The sequence below is a fragment of the Pygocentrus nattereri genome, chromosome 17 (genome assembly GCF_015220715.1).
Source record: "Pygocentrus nattereri isolate fPygNat1 chromosome 17, fPygNat1.pri, whole genome shotgun sequence".
NCBI lineage: Eukaryota > Metazoa > Chordata > Actinopteri > Characiformes > Serrasalmidae > Pygocentrus > Pygocentrus nattereri.
The window spans coordinates 24,676,115-24,692,443 of record NC_051227.1 but is presented as its reverse complement, the minus strand read 5'-3'; the positions used below and the strand labels follow the sequence as shown (position 1 = coordinate 24,692,443).

The window sequence follows — 16,329 nt, the reverse complement described above, 5'->3', positions numbered from 1 at the left end:
CTGGGGATAAGAACTTTCATTATATATTTTATATTTATTTGGCATTTGTTTTCTTTATGTCAATTAAATCATATAATTTCATAGTCATGTATAGATTATTGCACTTTAAAGTGCAGAAATAACATGTTTTTTTTTTTTACCTCAAAATATGGTCTCACCCTTTACACATAAATATGGGGATGAGCTCTTCTGTGGTGCTTGGAATTCTATAGAACTGATTTAAAAGCCAATATTGCTAAATTGGTGGCTCAAGAAGAAATTGTGAAAATTAGTTTATTTTTATTTTAAAATATACATTAATAGTAACACTAACATGTTTTTTAAATGTAATAATCTGTAAATGCCAGGGACACAAAAATGGATGTTTCTGTAGAATGTCCCATATACAGTACAAAACACTGTCTTCATCTGAACTCCTGACCTTTACTCCAGACATCTACTTTTTGTTTATGCCTCTCCTCAAGTTCAAAATATATATGAATCACTATGTGCTTTCTCTAATTAACACATTTAGATCAATATAAATCAGTCAACTATTTTTCCCTCACTCTTTATGATACACTTCAGGTTATGTTACTGCTATTGTTTCACTGAAGAGACATTTTAAGTATTCACCATATGGTGGAGCTACACACAAAGGTGTCTGCTAACTAGAATGTCCATCAGTCACTTATTGCTTTGTTATATCTGTTATATCTGTGTTATATCTGTTATATTATATGTTATATCTGCTTTTATGACCTACTTTTATAGTCATGGTCTCCTGCCTTGCTGCATTTGAGGGGTGATGAGAGCTGCTGTGTTTCTATGTGTGGGTAAGAAGATTAAGCCCAAGATTATAGGATTAGAATGTTCCACACACACACACACTGCTGTTCACTCTCAGAACATTCTCACTCCCGAGAAGAGTCTGTGTGTTTACCTTTATCACCCTATCACAACCCAGTGACTAAAAGATTTCAGGTAAGATGATTAATAAGGGCTGAATTAGTATGTGTTCTGTACTGCATTCAAATAGAAACTGCACTTGGTCTTTATTGTAAATAGCTCTCAAGAGTACAGTATTGGTGCACTAGTGCAACATTACTGTATGATATTGCAATATTACTATGTTATATTAAATTTTTGTCCAATTCAATGTTACAATAAGTTATATTAAGTTAAAAGGTCAATTTTATTTATTTAACGTTAAAATTGTGTTTGATTACACATTCTCTTACTTGAACAACTCATGTTCCAATGAACTGCTTAGAAATATCCTTGTTGGATATGCAATACCATTATCAATATCAGTGTATGGGTAGGACCACATATTGTACTGTACAAAAGTCAGAGACTGTGATTTCATTTCTTTGAAAGCATTTTCAGCATCAGCAAAAAACATACCTCTAACATTAAATTTTACAGAAGCCTGAACAACTAAATATAATACATTTTTTACTTTTTAGTGTAATCGTTGTTTTTAATGCATGGCAATGCCAAGTTCTTTTTAATTCCTCACACAATATTTTGTTATTACTCCATAAAATTAACCCCAGAACCACAAAAAAAGCAGTAGTGGATTACATGTGGCTTGAGGGAGGAAGTTAAACTAACGTTTTTAAGATAATCAGCATAGCCTAGCTTTTTCTTACATTTTATCTTTTAGCTTAAAATGAATGAAGTGTGAAGTTAGTTAGCTGATACCAAATGAGGTGATACATTCAAAATGATAAATGTTTCATTTCCTTAAATCTATACAAGTGTAAATGAGCTTGAGCTTGACGTTTTTCAGCACTCTAATTACAACACATTCTATGAAGTGTAGGTGCACTTTACACTGTATCTGCTATGCAACATTCTGCAATGGCATGGCACCCCATGGTCTTTGTTTATCTTTTGAGCATTCAGGTTTTTCAAAAGTAGACTGAACTGCATTTCTGTTGCAATACATGACAAAATGATGAATGAAAAGGAATGTATGTCATGCATGATATTCCATTGTTGCTGTATAAATCTAAACACATATTTAATTCACTCCTCCATCTAGATTTCATTTGTCCATGCTTCTTGTAAAAACCTCCAAAGTTCAGTGTTAGAAGCTGGTTGAATTTTTTCTTTCTCATAATACAAGTAATCCTGAACCCATTCAGTGATGCTGAGGTCTGGACTCTGAGGTGGCCAGTCCATTGTTCTGAGAACACAAGCAGCTTCTCTGTTTGATAAGCACATCTTGAACTTCTCAGCAGTTTGCTTGGGGCAGTTATCTTGGTGTGAAATGAAATTTCAAACAAGGATACTGCATGATATATTAAAATGTGTTTGTATTTATCAGCGTTCATAGCGCCTTCAATAAAAAAAAAAAAAAAAAAAAGACAAACAACAACTACCTTATCCCCAAACTTATGCCGATCTTCCACCATACTTGACTGATTAATATGTTTTCTGCCTTTTATGGCATGGACAATCAGTAACCTTATACTTACTGGCTTTTTTGACTAGAAATTAAATAAATGAAAGGGTGGTCTCTTTTTTTACACAGTACTCTGTGCTGATACATGATGGGGACACACGCCCTGTAATTTATCGTTCTGAGTGTAAACATATCCAGACGTAAACAGTAAGTATGTATAAATAAAGAAATGTAATATACAGTAAGACATTTAATTATTTCTAAAATGATGTTCCCTCTGTAGGTCAACAGACATGGCTGATGTGTTGAAAAGTCTTAACCTCCTGGAGAGCCTGAAAGAGTCTATTGAGAAGAATAACATTTCAGACATAAAGGATGCTGTTGAAGACATGTTGATAAGCCGTATCAACATCGCGGTGGTAGGGGAGAGGGGGACCGAGAAAACAATGTTTCTTAACTCTCTCAGAGGTCTTAGTGTTGGGGATGAAGGGGCTGCTCTTTGTCCCTCTGCTGCAGCTCCAGAGGAATTGGCTGCATTCCCAAATCCAAAGCATCCAGATTTCCGTCTATGGGACCTCCCCACTATCTCAAGTGACCCCACTTTTGACCCTGAGAATTACATGGACCGCTATAAAATCCTGCGATATAATGCTATTATCATGACCTTCACACAAAGCCCTAGCACAAACATGGTTGCAGTTTGGAAAGAGGTGAGATCGCTGCAGAAAGACACATTGTATTTTGCTTTATTGGCATCTGAAAAGGACACTGAGAAAACCCTGGAAGCCAAAAAGATGGCCAGTCTGGAGGTACTGAAAGCAGAAGGACTGTCTCAACCCAAAGTGTTCCTTGTGTGTCCTGCTGCTTTGGAAAAGCTGGAGTTCTTAAAGCTCTTAGAGGTGATGCAAGGTGATCTTCCAGAGATCAGGGCTCATGCACTTCTGCTGGCTCTGCCCACATTTTCCAGCACCTTGGTGGCACAGAAGAAGGAAGCCTTCAAGGCTCTAGGCTGGGCAGCGGCCTCACTATCTGCTGGGGTTTCTGCTATTCCTGTTCCCCTGGTGGCCTCCATGGTGGATGCCAGTGTTGCTGTACGGATTCTAACGAAAGCCCAAATCTCTCTTTGCCTGGATGATGAGTCTGTGGAGAGGTTGGCAAAGCAGAGGGGCATCGAGCCGAACAAGCTTAAGGGACTGCGAACCTGCCTCCTTTCAGTGGAGGTCAGCAAAAGCGAAGTGAAGAGGAGGCTTTCAGTGGCCGAGAAAGATACCACCACAGCAACCACAAAGCTAGTGGAGCTGGCCATGCCACGCCACGCCAGATCCGTCAGCCGCTCCTTCACAGTCATGCTGCAAGCCATGAACTCTGCCATTGATGACATGAGTGCTGATGCAGATAAGATTGTAACAATAGCAACAGGGGTTTCACAGTGAATCATGATTGTCATAAAAAGGACAACATCATGATTTAGCTGATAGAATCATTCAGGGTTCAGAAAACATCTGTTGATGTTGCAGTGTTGCCTGTAGAAGAAGTTCAAATAAGGGACATTCTAATCATCATGGTTCTCTTTTCAAAATGTGGAAGTGCAAGTGCAGGAAAATGTGTTACAAGCAGCAGCAACTCGACATGCATACTGTATGTAAACCACAGAAGAATACGACCCTTAATCATTCTGATTTTCAGCTGATGCTTGTGTAAGTGTAGTGCTGATTAAATGTAAGTGCTTAAGACTTAATACAAGTGCTTGAAAGAGATAAAAGCATGGAATGAAAACAGAAGCAAATGAAGAAAATATGATTTTGCATTCTATCTATCAATTATGATTGTGTGTGCACTAGAAGATGTACAGCTATTAAAGGGGAATTCTACCATTTTTTTAAAATATCTGCATGACTCAAGTCTATTACATGAAATGGTTATGAATATGCTGCTTGGTGCCTATTACCTTTTTTTTTACAATTTGAAAAAAATTTATCCTGAGGCATTTTTTTAAAGCCAAGCATGGCAAATAGGTACATGCAGCGTGTTGTTATGCAAAATGGTTACCACCCCCCCAACCCCCTTCTTTTCAACCAAGACGCATGTAGGCTCACTGGTCATTCTAAATACTAAGTCAAATATATATTTGACATTTTTGTGTTGTAGACATTGTGACCCCTGGTTCCTGTCACCACCTCTGTAAAGGAATCGAGCTGGCAGGTTTCTCAGTGCACCATTTCTGGATAACATTGTTTACATCTAAACAATTGAATTATGCAGAATTTGGTGGCGTTCCCCTTTAAAGAGGAAAAAGTTCCAGAAAAATTGTGTAGTTGCATCGTCAGCAGAACATCTTGTGAGTGAGATGTCTCTGAAGTGTTTATTCAGATTTCATGAGGTAAATATCTGCTATCACTGAACACAGCTTGAAATTATAACTGCTAATAAATAATTGTGCAGCTGGTTAATCCATCTGGAGTGGCCTGTTACTGTCATTTAATATAAATACATTTGACCCTTATTATTGTGGAGTACATTATTTTCATACAATTGCATTTATTTGCAAAATGGAACATCTATGTTAGATCAGCATTACAAGAATGACATTATCCGCTCTATAAACTACAGACCCAAACATATTCATCATTCCTAAAATTCTGTTCTAAACTTTTCAACCCACAGTGGCCATAAAATGCAATGTCTCCTTGTTTTGGAGGACGTCCCTGCAGTTATGTCAGTTTTATCTCAGCAAGGCCATCTTTGTGGAGATGTATGAACGGTTTTCACAGCAGGAATTCTCACCCCTCCTCTTTCACCGCCTACTTAAAATAGGGTCACACAGAAAAGGTAAGGGACTTTAGGGTAACCTGCACCTATAAGGTTGTATAGAGTTGAGTCAAAAAGAAACGCAAAAAATAAGAACCAAGGATGGAGACCACATCCGCAAAAATACAGTAAGACCCTCTAAGTGTATTAAGTGCGCACCCAGAGTGCATGTGTTGACCACACAACTCTCATCTACTTACTGTTTCACTACCCTTATATTTCCTGCCTCCAGGGGTCAGTATAGGCCACAGCTCCTCAAGGCTGTAGCTCAGGGGTCCCCAATTACATTTTCTTAAGGGCCGCATTTAGCCAACAGCACAAAAGCAAGGGCCAGCGCATTAGTTGCATAATGTTACCTAATTAGGCAGACAGTACAGTAGCTACTTGTTTGCTGATTTAGTGGATGTCATTAATTAGGTATATCAAGAGCAGTTGTATTATTTTACTCACCATTCAATGAGAGAAGTGACAGCGGCGGGTAGAAACAAGAGACCTGAAGTTGGGGTGGTGCTCTGTAGTGGCAATGCGAAGACACTGTTCTAGGTGTGCACTGGAGAGTTTATTTCTGTCCTGGCTTTTGATAATGTTCATTGAAGAAAATGAAGACTCACAGATGTAGGTGGAGGGAAATGCTGTGAGAAGCAGCATTGCAATCTGTCTTGCCTGGCTAAACTGGGGAATCATGTTGATCCAGAATTCAGTCACACTAACATCCTTGTGCTGCTCTTTGAGCAAATCTGATTTTGATATTTCCAAGATCTCCATCTGAAGAGATGCTTCATCCAGAGATGGAAGCAGCCTTTTGGCCTCAGCAGTCCACTGACCATCTGCAGAAACAGAAAACGGCTGACGCAAAAACAGGAGGATTTCACTTGAGAGGTTGAAGCTCTCAAATCGTACCTTGAAGTTTTCTATCAGTCTTCCCAAGAATGCTTGCATCACAGCATCCTCTTGCATTTTGTTCTTCTCACAGTGTTGCTGCAGCTGAGGAAAGTGCAGTTTTCTTCCTTGTATATCTCGCTGAAACAAGTCCAGTTTTAAACGGAAAGCTTCAACTGCTTCATACATGTCTGCAATGGTATGATTCTTTCCTTGCAGTTGCAAATTCAGCTGATTAAGATGAGATGTGATGTCGCATAAAAAATGCACAAACGCCATTTCTTTGCTGTCATTCAGGAATTTCAGAAAAGAGTGAGCCTTTTCATTTTGCAAGTTGCCAAGGAAAGAACAGAGTTCATCATGTAATTCGCACACTCTCTCAAACACTCTGCCTTTGCTAAGCCAGCGCACATCATTATGCAGCAACAGGTCATGATGTGCAGCAGACATTTCCTCCAGCAGAGCCCTGAAAAGGCGATGCTGCAAACTAGAACTCTCCCTAATGAAGTTTACGAGCTTCATCACGTTATCCATGGTGTCTTTCATTTTCCCACACAGTTTTGCACACAACACTGATTTGTGAATGATGCAGTGAAATGCTGTTAGAGCGGGGATAACAGCTGCTAGCCTGCTTACCAGACCCTTCTGTTGCCCAACCATGGACGGGGCGCCATCAGTGACAACAGACGTGACTTTGCTTATGTCCAATCCGTTTCTTTCAAAGAACTGAGTTAGTTCGCTAAAAATGGCCTCACCCGTCGTGCGCCCGTGTAGGGGCAGCAAACAAAGCAGCTCTTCTCGAAAATCCTTCTCATCAAAAAATCGCACGAACACGGACAGCTGCTCGATGTCCGTCCTATCACAAGACGTGTCAATGGCGAGCGACACGAAGTCCGTTTTCTTCAGACGTGAGAGCAGGTCACACAAGCAGTCCTCCGCTAAAACCTCCACCCTTCTCATTGCAGTGTTGTCCGATAATGGTACGTGCTTCAACAAATCCACCACAGTTTTCCTTGTTTTTTCATCGTGGCTCAAAACTTCTTCCACCATATCAATCGCACACGTCTTTATCAACTCGGCATCCGTGAAAGGTTTCTTAGCTTTTGCTAAGTTCCATGATACGCGCAGAGACGCCGTTGTTGCGTTTTCCTGTGCAGATGTTGTCTTATGGATAGTAGTAACAGAATGATTGTAGGAGGCAATCAAACTTGCAATCTTTTGTCTTCGAATCTCTGATTTTGCTGGGAAGTTCTCATTGAAATCGCTGTGGCGTGTTTCAAAGTGCCGCCTGATGTTAGCCACCTTGCAGACAGCAACTGTTTGAGAGCATAGCAAGCAAGTTGGCTTAGCATTGGCACAGTCTGGTAAAATAAAACAAAATTCGTCGGTCCAGACGGAACTGAACTGTCTATTTTCGCTAGCAACTTTACGTTTTTTCGCACTGGCCATGGTTTTGTGCAAGCAGGACTTACTTATGCATGCGTATGTGTTTGGCGGCGGGCCAACAGTTTGCCCCTCGCCCGCGGGCCGCCTATTGGGGACCTATGCTGTAGCTGGAAATGCTATGAGTAATATAACACAGGCATACATGAAAAAACAAAGAAAAACATGATCATGTGACCATGACAGTTACATGTAGCAGCTCAACACAAAGTCACAGCATTTCACACAGGAACTATAGCCTTCTGGAGAGATTTCGTTCCTCACTTAATCTGAGTGAAAATGAATGGCAATAAAACTGACTTAGACTTCCACTTTGACACTCACAGCCAACCATGTTCTAGTTGTTCTGATAAGTTAAATATTTTCTTTGATCTACTCCACCAGCTAATTGCCCACTATGGGGGCTGTAAGAAGACACTACAGCACTCTTTTGTCTGCTGTCCTTCAAGTCCACATGTTGAGTTATTCTTTGATATTATTGTGGGCAACAGTTTGAAAAAAGCTGATCACTAGTGCAACAGGGAATACCCCAACATGCACGTATTGAGAAAACCAAGTGGGTTTCCTCCGGGTTCTCCGGTTTCCTCCCACAGTCCGAAGACATGCAGTCAGGCCAATTGGACATGCTAAATTACCCCTGGGTGTGAGTGTGTGAGTGACTGTCTGTGTCTGCCCTGCGATGGACTGGCGACCTGTCCAGGGTGTATCCTGCCTTCCGCCCGAAGACTGCTGGGATAGGCTCCAGCATCCCCCGCGACCCTGACGGAGAAGCGGCTTAGAAAATGGATGGATGGAAGTGTAACATTATATTTCATAATGTTACAGAGCAGCATAAAATGAATGTAAATAATAGAAATTACTAGTTTTTAAATTACATTTCAATTTTAGATAAGAAATAACTCAATGACTCCTTTTTGTAAAGCTGTACATTTAAAATTCATCCACTCTGTTCTGTTCCAAAGCTAAGATTTCTTGTCACCAGACATCCAGAACTCAAGTGCCTAATACCGAGACAAGCAGACCCCTGCCGCTGCTGGCCAAAGTTAAAAATTTGTGGTAAGCATCATCTACGATCATCTGTATGCTATCACACTTGTCTGCAGGACTGAGGTAAGTATAGGTGTATTAAGTATTTCAACTGTATTTTCTTCAAATCTCAACTGAAACAAACATGCAACAATACATACGTTTGCACCACCATAGTTCTGGACTTGATTTAGCCTGAATGAGTGAAGCAATACTGCAGTAGTATTTTGATGGGTTAGATGACATAATGAAGTCTATACTGTCAGTAAATTTTCTTAGAGATTACTGTAAATTTACTGTGTACAATAAATTTCGTTACACCTTAAAGATATTATGCTACAGAAAGTGTGCTACAGGCCTCTGTGCAGATGTTCAGGTGTCAAATATTAGCATAGCATCTTTACCAGAAGTAAAGACTTCCAGACTTCATTTCTTTCCTTTCTGTTTTCTGTAATGGTGGCCATGCAAACAGCTACAGTCCACTGGGGAGTTCTTTTTTATTTTACAGAGAGTTCTCCCTTTGCTTTCAAGTTGCTTTTCTGTTTCAGTTATTATTTACTGTGATTTATATTTGAAATCCGTTGCACATTGCACTCAGGGTACAATACAATGTTCAAATAGATGAAAACATTAATGTGCTTGATAAGAAATAGTTCTTTTTTTACAGATAACGTTGCATGATAGGTCTTTTTATGGAAAGGCCAACAGCTCAGATTACAGAAAAGAAAGCAGAGGATTGGCAGAATATTTTGGAAAACATCATAGATCATTGCAGTAAGAAGTTACGGTAACACTTTATTTGAAGGCTACCCACATAAGGGCTTCATGATGCATTCATAAGCACTAAATAATGTGTTTATGAAGCATTACTTGAACATTTATAAAGTGCTTATGTCAGTTCTTGCAACCTGGCATAAGATGTTTTATGAAATAAATGACATTGTACTGACATAATAAGAATAGTAGTAGTGTCAAGTAATGCTTCATAAACACATTATTCAGTGCTTATGAATGTGTTATGAAGCCCTGATGTAGGTAGCCTTCAAATAAAGTGTTACCGAAGTTACAGACATACAGGATATTTAACCCCATACATCTCAGCCATTTTACATATAAAGGCTTATTTTTTAGGAGCTACAGGGGCTTCAGTGCAAATTTGAGCTATACAGAAGTTTTTTAGTTAAACTTTGGGCCCTGGCCACTTATGGGCTTAAATATTTGGAGGATAGGGAAAAAACATGCATTTCTATAAGATGAATTAATGTGTGGACGTGGACCAATTAATGGAGCAAATGATGGAGCAAATCATTTGGTGAACTATTTTTAGTTATTATCTTTAACAGACTGGACTGGAAATAAAGGTTATATTGTATTTTTCTGCATTTTTCTGAGAGTTGTCTCAGTTCCGTAAAAGCGGCTCTGCAAGACTCACAAAGTTTACATCTTAAAAATGTGCAGCTGTGATCGGCCAAGGTTGACCCCCGCCCCGACCCACCCACACACACACACAGAGCCTGCAGATCGGATGTGTTCGTGTTGTGTTAAACACGTTTAGAAACAAACGTAAACAAGCTGAAACACTGAATGTTTTATTTTTCTCGAGCAGCAGATCACACTGTGAACCCGAAAGGATGTGTCCTGTCTGGAAGCTTCTCCTTCTACTGGGTGTGTACCAAATTTCATTCTAATTCCAGAAAAATGTAAAGTCCTGGTTTCTTATTATATTGATTTTAAAAAAAGAGAAATAACAGTAATAATAATAATAATAATAATAAGAAGAAGAAATACACTTTACATTATGAGACAACAAAAAAATTACTATATATGTTGTTAAGGAGTCTTTGACTATCCATTATAAACATATTGGTTAACTTTTTATTAACCATTAATTACACAGCAACTGGTAGAGTAATTAGTCATTAGTAACTGACACTCTGTTAATCAATAATTTAGTTTGACATTAGTTCAGAGCTTTTTATTTCCTGCTAATTAACTGTTGATTATGACACTGCTGATGAACTGTGTTTACTCATATAAGAAAGTAACATTAAAACTAAGCAATGCTTAATCACTATTCTATATCCCTCCAAGTAAACTGATCATCTTTGTGACTAATTATACTATACAGTAGTTACAGATCTCAATTTCTTTTACTTATTTTTGTGTCATCATAAATAAAGTGAAAAATATACATACTGAGGTTGACTTACTCCATTTTTTTTGGGAGACCCAAACGCTGGAGTTGTTCATGTCAATCATAATTCTCATGATCAAAGAATTCTTTCAATTTTTATTTATTTATTTTTTTAATCTTAAAAAAATTAATTAAAAGATAACGAGATTTTTACACGGACACTAGCTAGTTATCATGTTACTGCTCTGTCTTAGTAAACACATTGATCAGTTCATCACCCATGTAACAAGCAGCAGTTAGTACACAACTAAGTAACTTAGTAAGCTGTAAATCAAGTCAATAAGCTATACATTCAAGACAAACTAGCAGAGTACTTATTACTAAGTAATGAACCATTCTTAATAAGCAGTTAACTAAAATATCAAACATGACTTATAAACAGCATAATTCATATTTACTTGAATAAGTAATTATGTGACATATTACAACAACAGTGGTAGTAGAAGTAGTAGCAGTAGTAGTAATAATAATAATAATAATAATAATAACAACAATAATAATAATAATAATGACCATGCTTGTTTGTGCATTATTGCTTCTGTTTTCTGTCTACAGTCATCTTGAGTTTGAACAGTTCACTGACAACAACAGAAAAGCTCATAACCATAACAGAGAAAACTGCCACAAGAGAGGAGGGATCATGCATCACCATCAACTGCACATACAAAGCTCAGGAAGACATGCAGCTGCTCTGGTTTAAGGATCCTCAGTGGAATGAAACTGTAAACAAGTTTAATGGGATCATTGTATATAGTAACACAAAAGATCGTCCACAGAGTCCTCAGTACTCCAGCAGAGTGGAATACCAGGGGGGTTATGAAAGGAACGGGTCACAATCAGCCTCATGCACATTAAGAATAAAGGATCTGCAAATGAGTGACAGTGGAACCTACAGCTTCAGGTTCATAAAGGGAGAGAACAAATATATGAGTAAACCATTGCATCTCACAATAAACCGTAAGTACACTGATCTCTCTTTCTTTCCATTATTAAAATGCTCCTATTCTTAATTCTTTCATGGTGGAGGAGGGCTTTCTTTGGGTTTTGAGAAGTTTGCTGTGTTACATCTTGTGCTCCTTTGTGTTGTAGCCAATCCTTGCAAGGTTCACCTTCAATATCCACAGAAAGACACTTTCATAGAAAGTGACACAGTGACTCTTCAGTGCTCAACATCAGCCCAGTGTCAGTCTTACCCTGAATGGCAAAGTTACAGCTCAGCTAATGTTTCAGAGCCTACCAGAGAGGATGAAGGTCAGGACAAGGTCAGTGAGCTGCAGTTGAAAGTGACCTGGATGGATGATGGAAGAACTTTGTCATGTCGTCCACCAGGAAGCACAGATGACTGTCAGGCCAGGAAGGTCACTCTGGCTGTGGAATGTAGGTAAAGATGTACAGTAATGACATACTGTACACAGCTTATACTTTTATGAGCTGTGATCGTCATTTTGCACTAAACAGTCCATATTTTAAATTTTTCCTTCATTTATTCATTTATTTATTTTTTACTTGTGAGTTTATGTGCCAACAACAATCCAGATTCATTTTTTACATGACAAATCTTCAACATCTCTTCATCACAATTAAACAATGAAAATAGTTTTTATTACTGTGACTTTAAGACTGATATATCACTGCCGTTGGAAGAAAACTCTCCATTTTTGGTGTGTTTTGGGATCCATTTCAGTTTTTGGGAACGTTTCACGAAGAATAGACCTAAAGAAACGGCCCAAAATGACTTCGAAATAAATCTTGTTCTGCTGATTTACATTAAAGATAAAGTAGGTTTTTCTTTTTCCTGTAAAATTACCATTTTGAAGACATGAGTGTTTTTCCAACAACAGGAATATGTAAATTGGCTTTATTCTGATAGGATGTCTTATACTGTACCTCATTCAAAAGGCAGTCCAGGCTGAAACGTTTCTCATAACATCAATGTATATAATGGGATTTAGACTGCTGTAGGCTGAAAAGGTGGATATATATTAATGCTTTAGTTTTTATGACATTAAAACAACATCAAAATGACTTGTTTTTGCAGCTTAGTTGGCATATATGGACTACATAGACTGTATAGAGTTCAGCATCAAACACTCTTTATTAAAAAAGAAACACAAAGAAAGTTTTTCATGATATGGGCTCTATAAATTCAACATTAATCACTGCGAACTTTTCCTCCATACTGTGACATGTTTATGAGTGAAACACTAGTGAATATGAGGCAGAAGGAGGAAATGAAACATGACATTATATGTTAGAATTATTTTTCAGTGTCCACTGGTGCACTATGCCGTAGAGGAGACCGAGGTACAGATACAGTCAAATAAATAAAATATATCATAAAAAATTATATTTTATTATAATATAAATGTATTGTTCTGATACATCATCTTCATTTTTGAAAATAGTTTTTGTTTGTCTCTTTCGCTTAATTATATCTATTCTGATGAATATATTTTATGTATTTTATGTACATACAAAATTATTAACATCTGCGTATGTATTGTTTATTCGTTTTCTCTTTTTTTTATTCATGTATTAATTAAGACGCGCCCAGAGAAACAAAGATAATGGTGAGCTCTGAGGATGTGAAAGAAGGAGAAACTGTCACCCTCTACTGTTCCAGCAAGGCACGTCCTAATGCTTCCTACATGTGGTATAAAGATGGGAAAAATGTATTTTCCCAGTCTACTGAAAATTATATACTGAATGATGTAAAGCCAGAAGACAGTGGAGAATACCGCTGTCAGGCCTCAAACCATCACGGGAAAAAAGATTCTACTGTCAGGATGTTAAATGTTAAATGTAAGTTTGAGACTGTTAATAAACCCATGAGTCACTTCTCAGTCAGTATTGTTTTTTTGATATTTCATTATGTCTGTAGATTCAATAAGAAGTGACCTACTGATAAAAACGGCATTTGACTCTTTTGTTTCTCAGATGCTCCTAAAGGTGCTCAAGTCAAGGTGGAACCCAGTGATGTTAATAAAGGTGATGAAGTCAGACTGACATGCTTGGTGCAGAAGAGCAATCCAGAAGTTCCACAAAACTCCTACAGATGTTACAAAGATCATTCAGAGTTTCAGGGACACAGAAAGGAATTACATATCCCAAGTGCAACACCAAATCATACCGAATGGTATCACTGTCAGGCCAATAATGGCATCAGATCTACAGACTCTTCTTCAACTGAGATATCTGTGAAGTGTAAGTACCATTATTATTATTATTATTATTATTACTGTATTATTATTATTATTATTAATCATAATATAACATTTGTAAAATGTTGTGTTTTGAATAACACTAGTAACACAAATTTGAATGACATTACTTGTCCTGAGCACTACTGTACTGTATTGCTTTCTCTCCACAGATGCTCCAGAAGGCACTTCCATTCAAGGCTCTTCTGAAATAAAGCTGGGTTCAGCTCTTCACCTCCGCTGTTTCTCTAACGCCAGTCCTGAGGCTGATCGTTATTCCTGGTATTATAAATCAGAAGGCAAGCTGGAGTATGTTGTTCTTTCACACACGACTCAGGAGTTTCGGATTGAGAAGGTGGCCGTTCAAGATTCCGGATGGTATATGTGCAGTTCCAGCAATGTTATTGGTGCAGAATCATTCTCAACTGCATTCAGAGTTGATGTACACTGAAAAGGTGGTTCTTAACATGGTTTTATGATACAGAACCTACTGTGCTGGTGAGAAAAATGTCATTGTCATGCTGGCTTATTTTCTGCAATATTGTGTACAAAACTTTGTTTAAGCTGCATTCATTTGTATGATTATACAGCGTGCAATGCTTATTAAATACCCAAGTTAAAAGGTTTAGCAGGTGAAGATTTCTCCTCTAGGGGCTGCCGTTAGCATGCAAACAGCTGTGTGTATCCATTTTTATGTAATGGACTAGATGAGTAGAAGCAGGGAAAAAAAACAGGTGTTTTTATAAATGAACTCTTATTACTAAAACTTCTATGTATACTTTTTACGTTTGTAACACAGAAGAATTAAAGAATGATATCATTCTGTTTGTTCATGTTTTTTGAATTTTGACAGATTTGATGGTGGTGGTGGTGGTGATTTCTTTGTTGATTGTTTTGTGTGCTGCCTTCTTGGCCAGGGCGCACTTATAATATAGATGTTTAATCTCAGTGTGATTACATTGGTTAAATAAAGGTAAAATAAAATAAAATAAAAAAGTCAAAATGGCCTTTAAATACAACATTTTGCAGCAAAAAAATGTGTAAGCCTCAACAACTAATGGTGTATTCAAATCAGTATTTAGGGTGAACGTTCTTTAGATGTCTAAAACATGACACATGCTGCATCACGCGGTGTCTGAAAATTCAAAACTATTGTTTTCAAATTAGATGGTGTCTTAGCACTTAGTCAACTCTCAAGAAATGCAGTCAGTATAAAATCTTTAAGCTAAACCGATAAATACTAACTGTCTGTCACCTCAGCTAAGATTACTAACAGTCTTTTTTTCAGCTTGTATGTTTTAACTCAAAAACAGGGTATTTGTGAAGAGTTAACTGGCTGTTAGCAAACAAGATTTATACATAACTAATGACGTTGAACATTTTATTCCATTAAATCTACAGGTATACGTGTTAATGATAGTGATAATGTTTATCTGTGTTCTCATTGTACGTTTTCTAGTGTAGCTGTGCTTTGTACTCCATCTTCTATGTGACACCGCCTGTGGCTGTGATATGCCTTTGCTTTTATTACAGCTAAGCTGTCATTACCAAAGTCATTTTGGGGGACTGTTCAGTTTTTCATGGAAATCAGTGGGAATCTTTTTGACGTACAGGTTCCTGTTGGAGGCATGTTTAGGAGTTGTATGAATGTCAGGGTGGGGGAGGTTTCTCTAAAATGTATTCAAGTACAGATTGCTGATTACCTGTATAAAGAATCCAAGTGTACCTAATCCAAAGAATAATTATAGTAAAGTAACTTAATCTGATTTATTGCTGTTACTTTTGGATTATTTGGCCTTTTAAAGTCTTATTTCATGTGCTAAATATACATATGACCCTTCATTTATCAATATTTGGGTTCTTAAACTCTCGTAATGTACAAAATCAGCACTAGCAACAATTGCTGATTTTTCTTCTTTCTATGTTCTCCAACTGGTGCTACAGCACGACCAACTCAAGTTCTCCTGTCAACATAACAACTCTCTAGAGCCAGTGATTTGTTTTTCCATTCTGGGCTACTGTAGAAATACGGCAGCATGACATGGCGCCATCTGTTGGAAGAGAACCTGCTCCCTATGTAGATATGAATGGACCATTCTAAGTTAAACACAAGGATGTGTAGTTACATGTACATACTATACAGTATACACTAATGAAAACATTGTGTGTATACTATATTCCATTTCTGCTAATAGATCCCCATAAAACTCACACACCACACCTTTAACACAAGGCAAAAGAGAACTGTCCTGTTTTATAAAGTAAAATGATAAATTACAGTGACTGTCTGTGTCTGTCTGTCTGCCCTGCGATGGACTGGCGACCTGTCTAGGGTGTGTCCTGCCTTCCGCCCGATGACCGCTGGGATAGGCTCTAGCACCCCTCTG

At 37.9% G+C, this 16,329-nt stretch overlaps 3 protein-coding genes across 4 annotated transcripts; 2 read left to right on the top strand and 1 right to left on the bottom strand.

The window, feature by feature from the left end:
* Positions 1-890: 890 nt before the first annotated feature.
* irgq2 (immunity-related GTPase family, q2) lies at positions 891-4,846 on the top strand. Of its 2 annotated transcripts, XM_017696733.2 has the most exons (3): positions 904-963; positions 2,522-2,599; positions 2,676-4,846. In XM_017696733.2, exon 3 carries the CDS (start codon positions 2,686-2,688, stop codon positions 3,823-3,825), a length of 1,140 nt encoding a protein of 379 aa, XP_017552222.1. In that variant the 5' UTR covers positions 904-963; positions 2,522-2,599; positions 2,676-2,685; the 3' UTR covers positions 3,826-4,846. The 2 variants fall into 2 exon arrangements, with proteins under 2 accessions (XP_017552221.1, XP_017552222.1); XM_017696732.2 differs by lacking the exon at positions 2,522-2,599 and having other exon boundaries at positions 891-963.
* Positions 4,847-5,653: 807 nt separating this feature from the next.
* On the bottom strand, positions 5,654-7,528 carry LOC119265791 (protein FAM200A-like). Its single transcript, XM_037546797.1, has one exon. The coding sequence runs from the start codon at positions 7,526-7,528 to the stop codon at positions 5,654-5,656; it is 1,875 nt and encodes a 624-aa protein (XP_037402694.1).
* A 2,536-nt stretch (positions 7,529-10,064) lies between these two features.
* On the top strand, positions 10,065-14,764 carry LOC119265810 (B-cell receptor CD22-like). The gene is made up of 6 exons (XM_037546902.1): positions 10,065-10,213; positions 11,298-11,699; positions 11,832-12,119; positions 13,287-13,544; positions 13,680-13,946; positions 14,116-14,764. Exons 1-6 carry the CDS (start codon positions 10,180-10,182, stop codon positions 14,391-14,393), a joined length of 1,527 nt encoding a protein of 508 aa, XP_037402799.1. The 5' UTR covers positions 10,065-10,179; the 3' UTR covers positions 14,394-14,764.
* Positions 14,765-16,329: the final 1,565 nt, after the last annotated feature.

Bases quoted from the DNA above. Each gene is read 5' to 3' on its own strand.
- irgq2 (XM_017696732.2), top strand. From the start codon at position 2,686: ATGGCTGATGTGTTGAAAAGTCTTAACCTCCTGGAGAGCCTGAAAGAG.
- LOC119265791 (XM_037546797.1), bottom strand. From the start codon at position 7,528: ATGGCCAGTGCGAAAAAACGTAAAGTTGCTAGCGAAAATAGACAGTTC.
- LOC119265810 (XM_037546902.1), top strand. From the start codon at position 10,180: ATGTGTCCTGTCTGGAAGCTTCTCCTTCTACTGG. The intron at 12,120-13,286 runs GTAGGTAAAGAT...GTATTAATTAAG, and splicing joins GGTCACTCTGGCTGTGGAAT to ACGCGCCCAGAGAAACAAAG. The intron at 13,947-14,115 runs GTAAGTACCATT...TTCTCTCCACAG, and splicing joins AACTGAGATATCTGTGAAGT to ATGCTCCAGAAGGCACTTCC.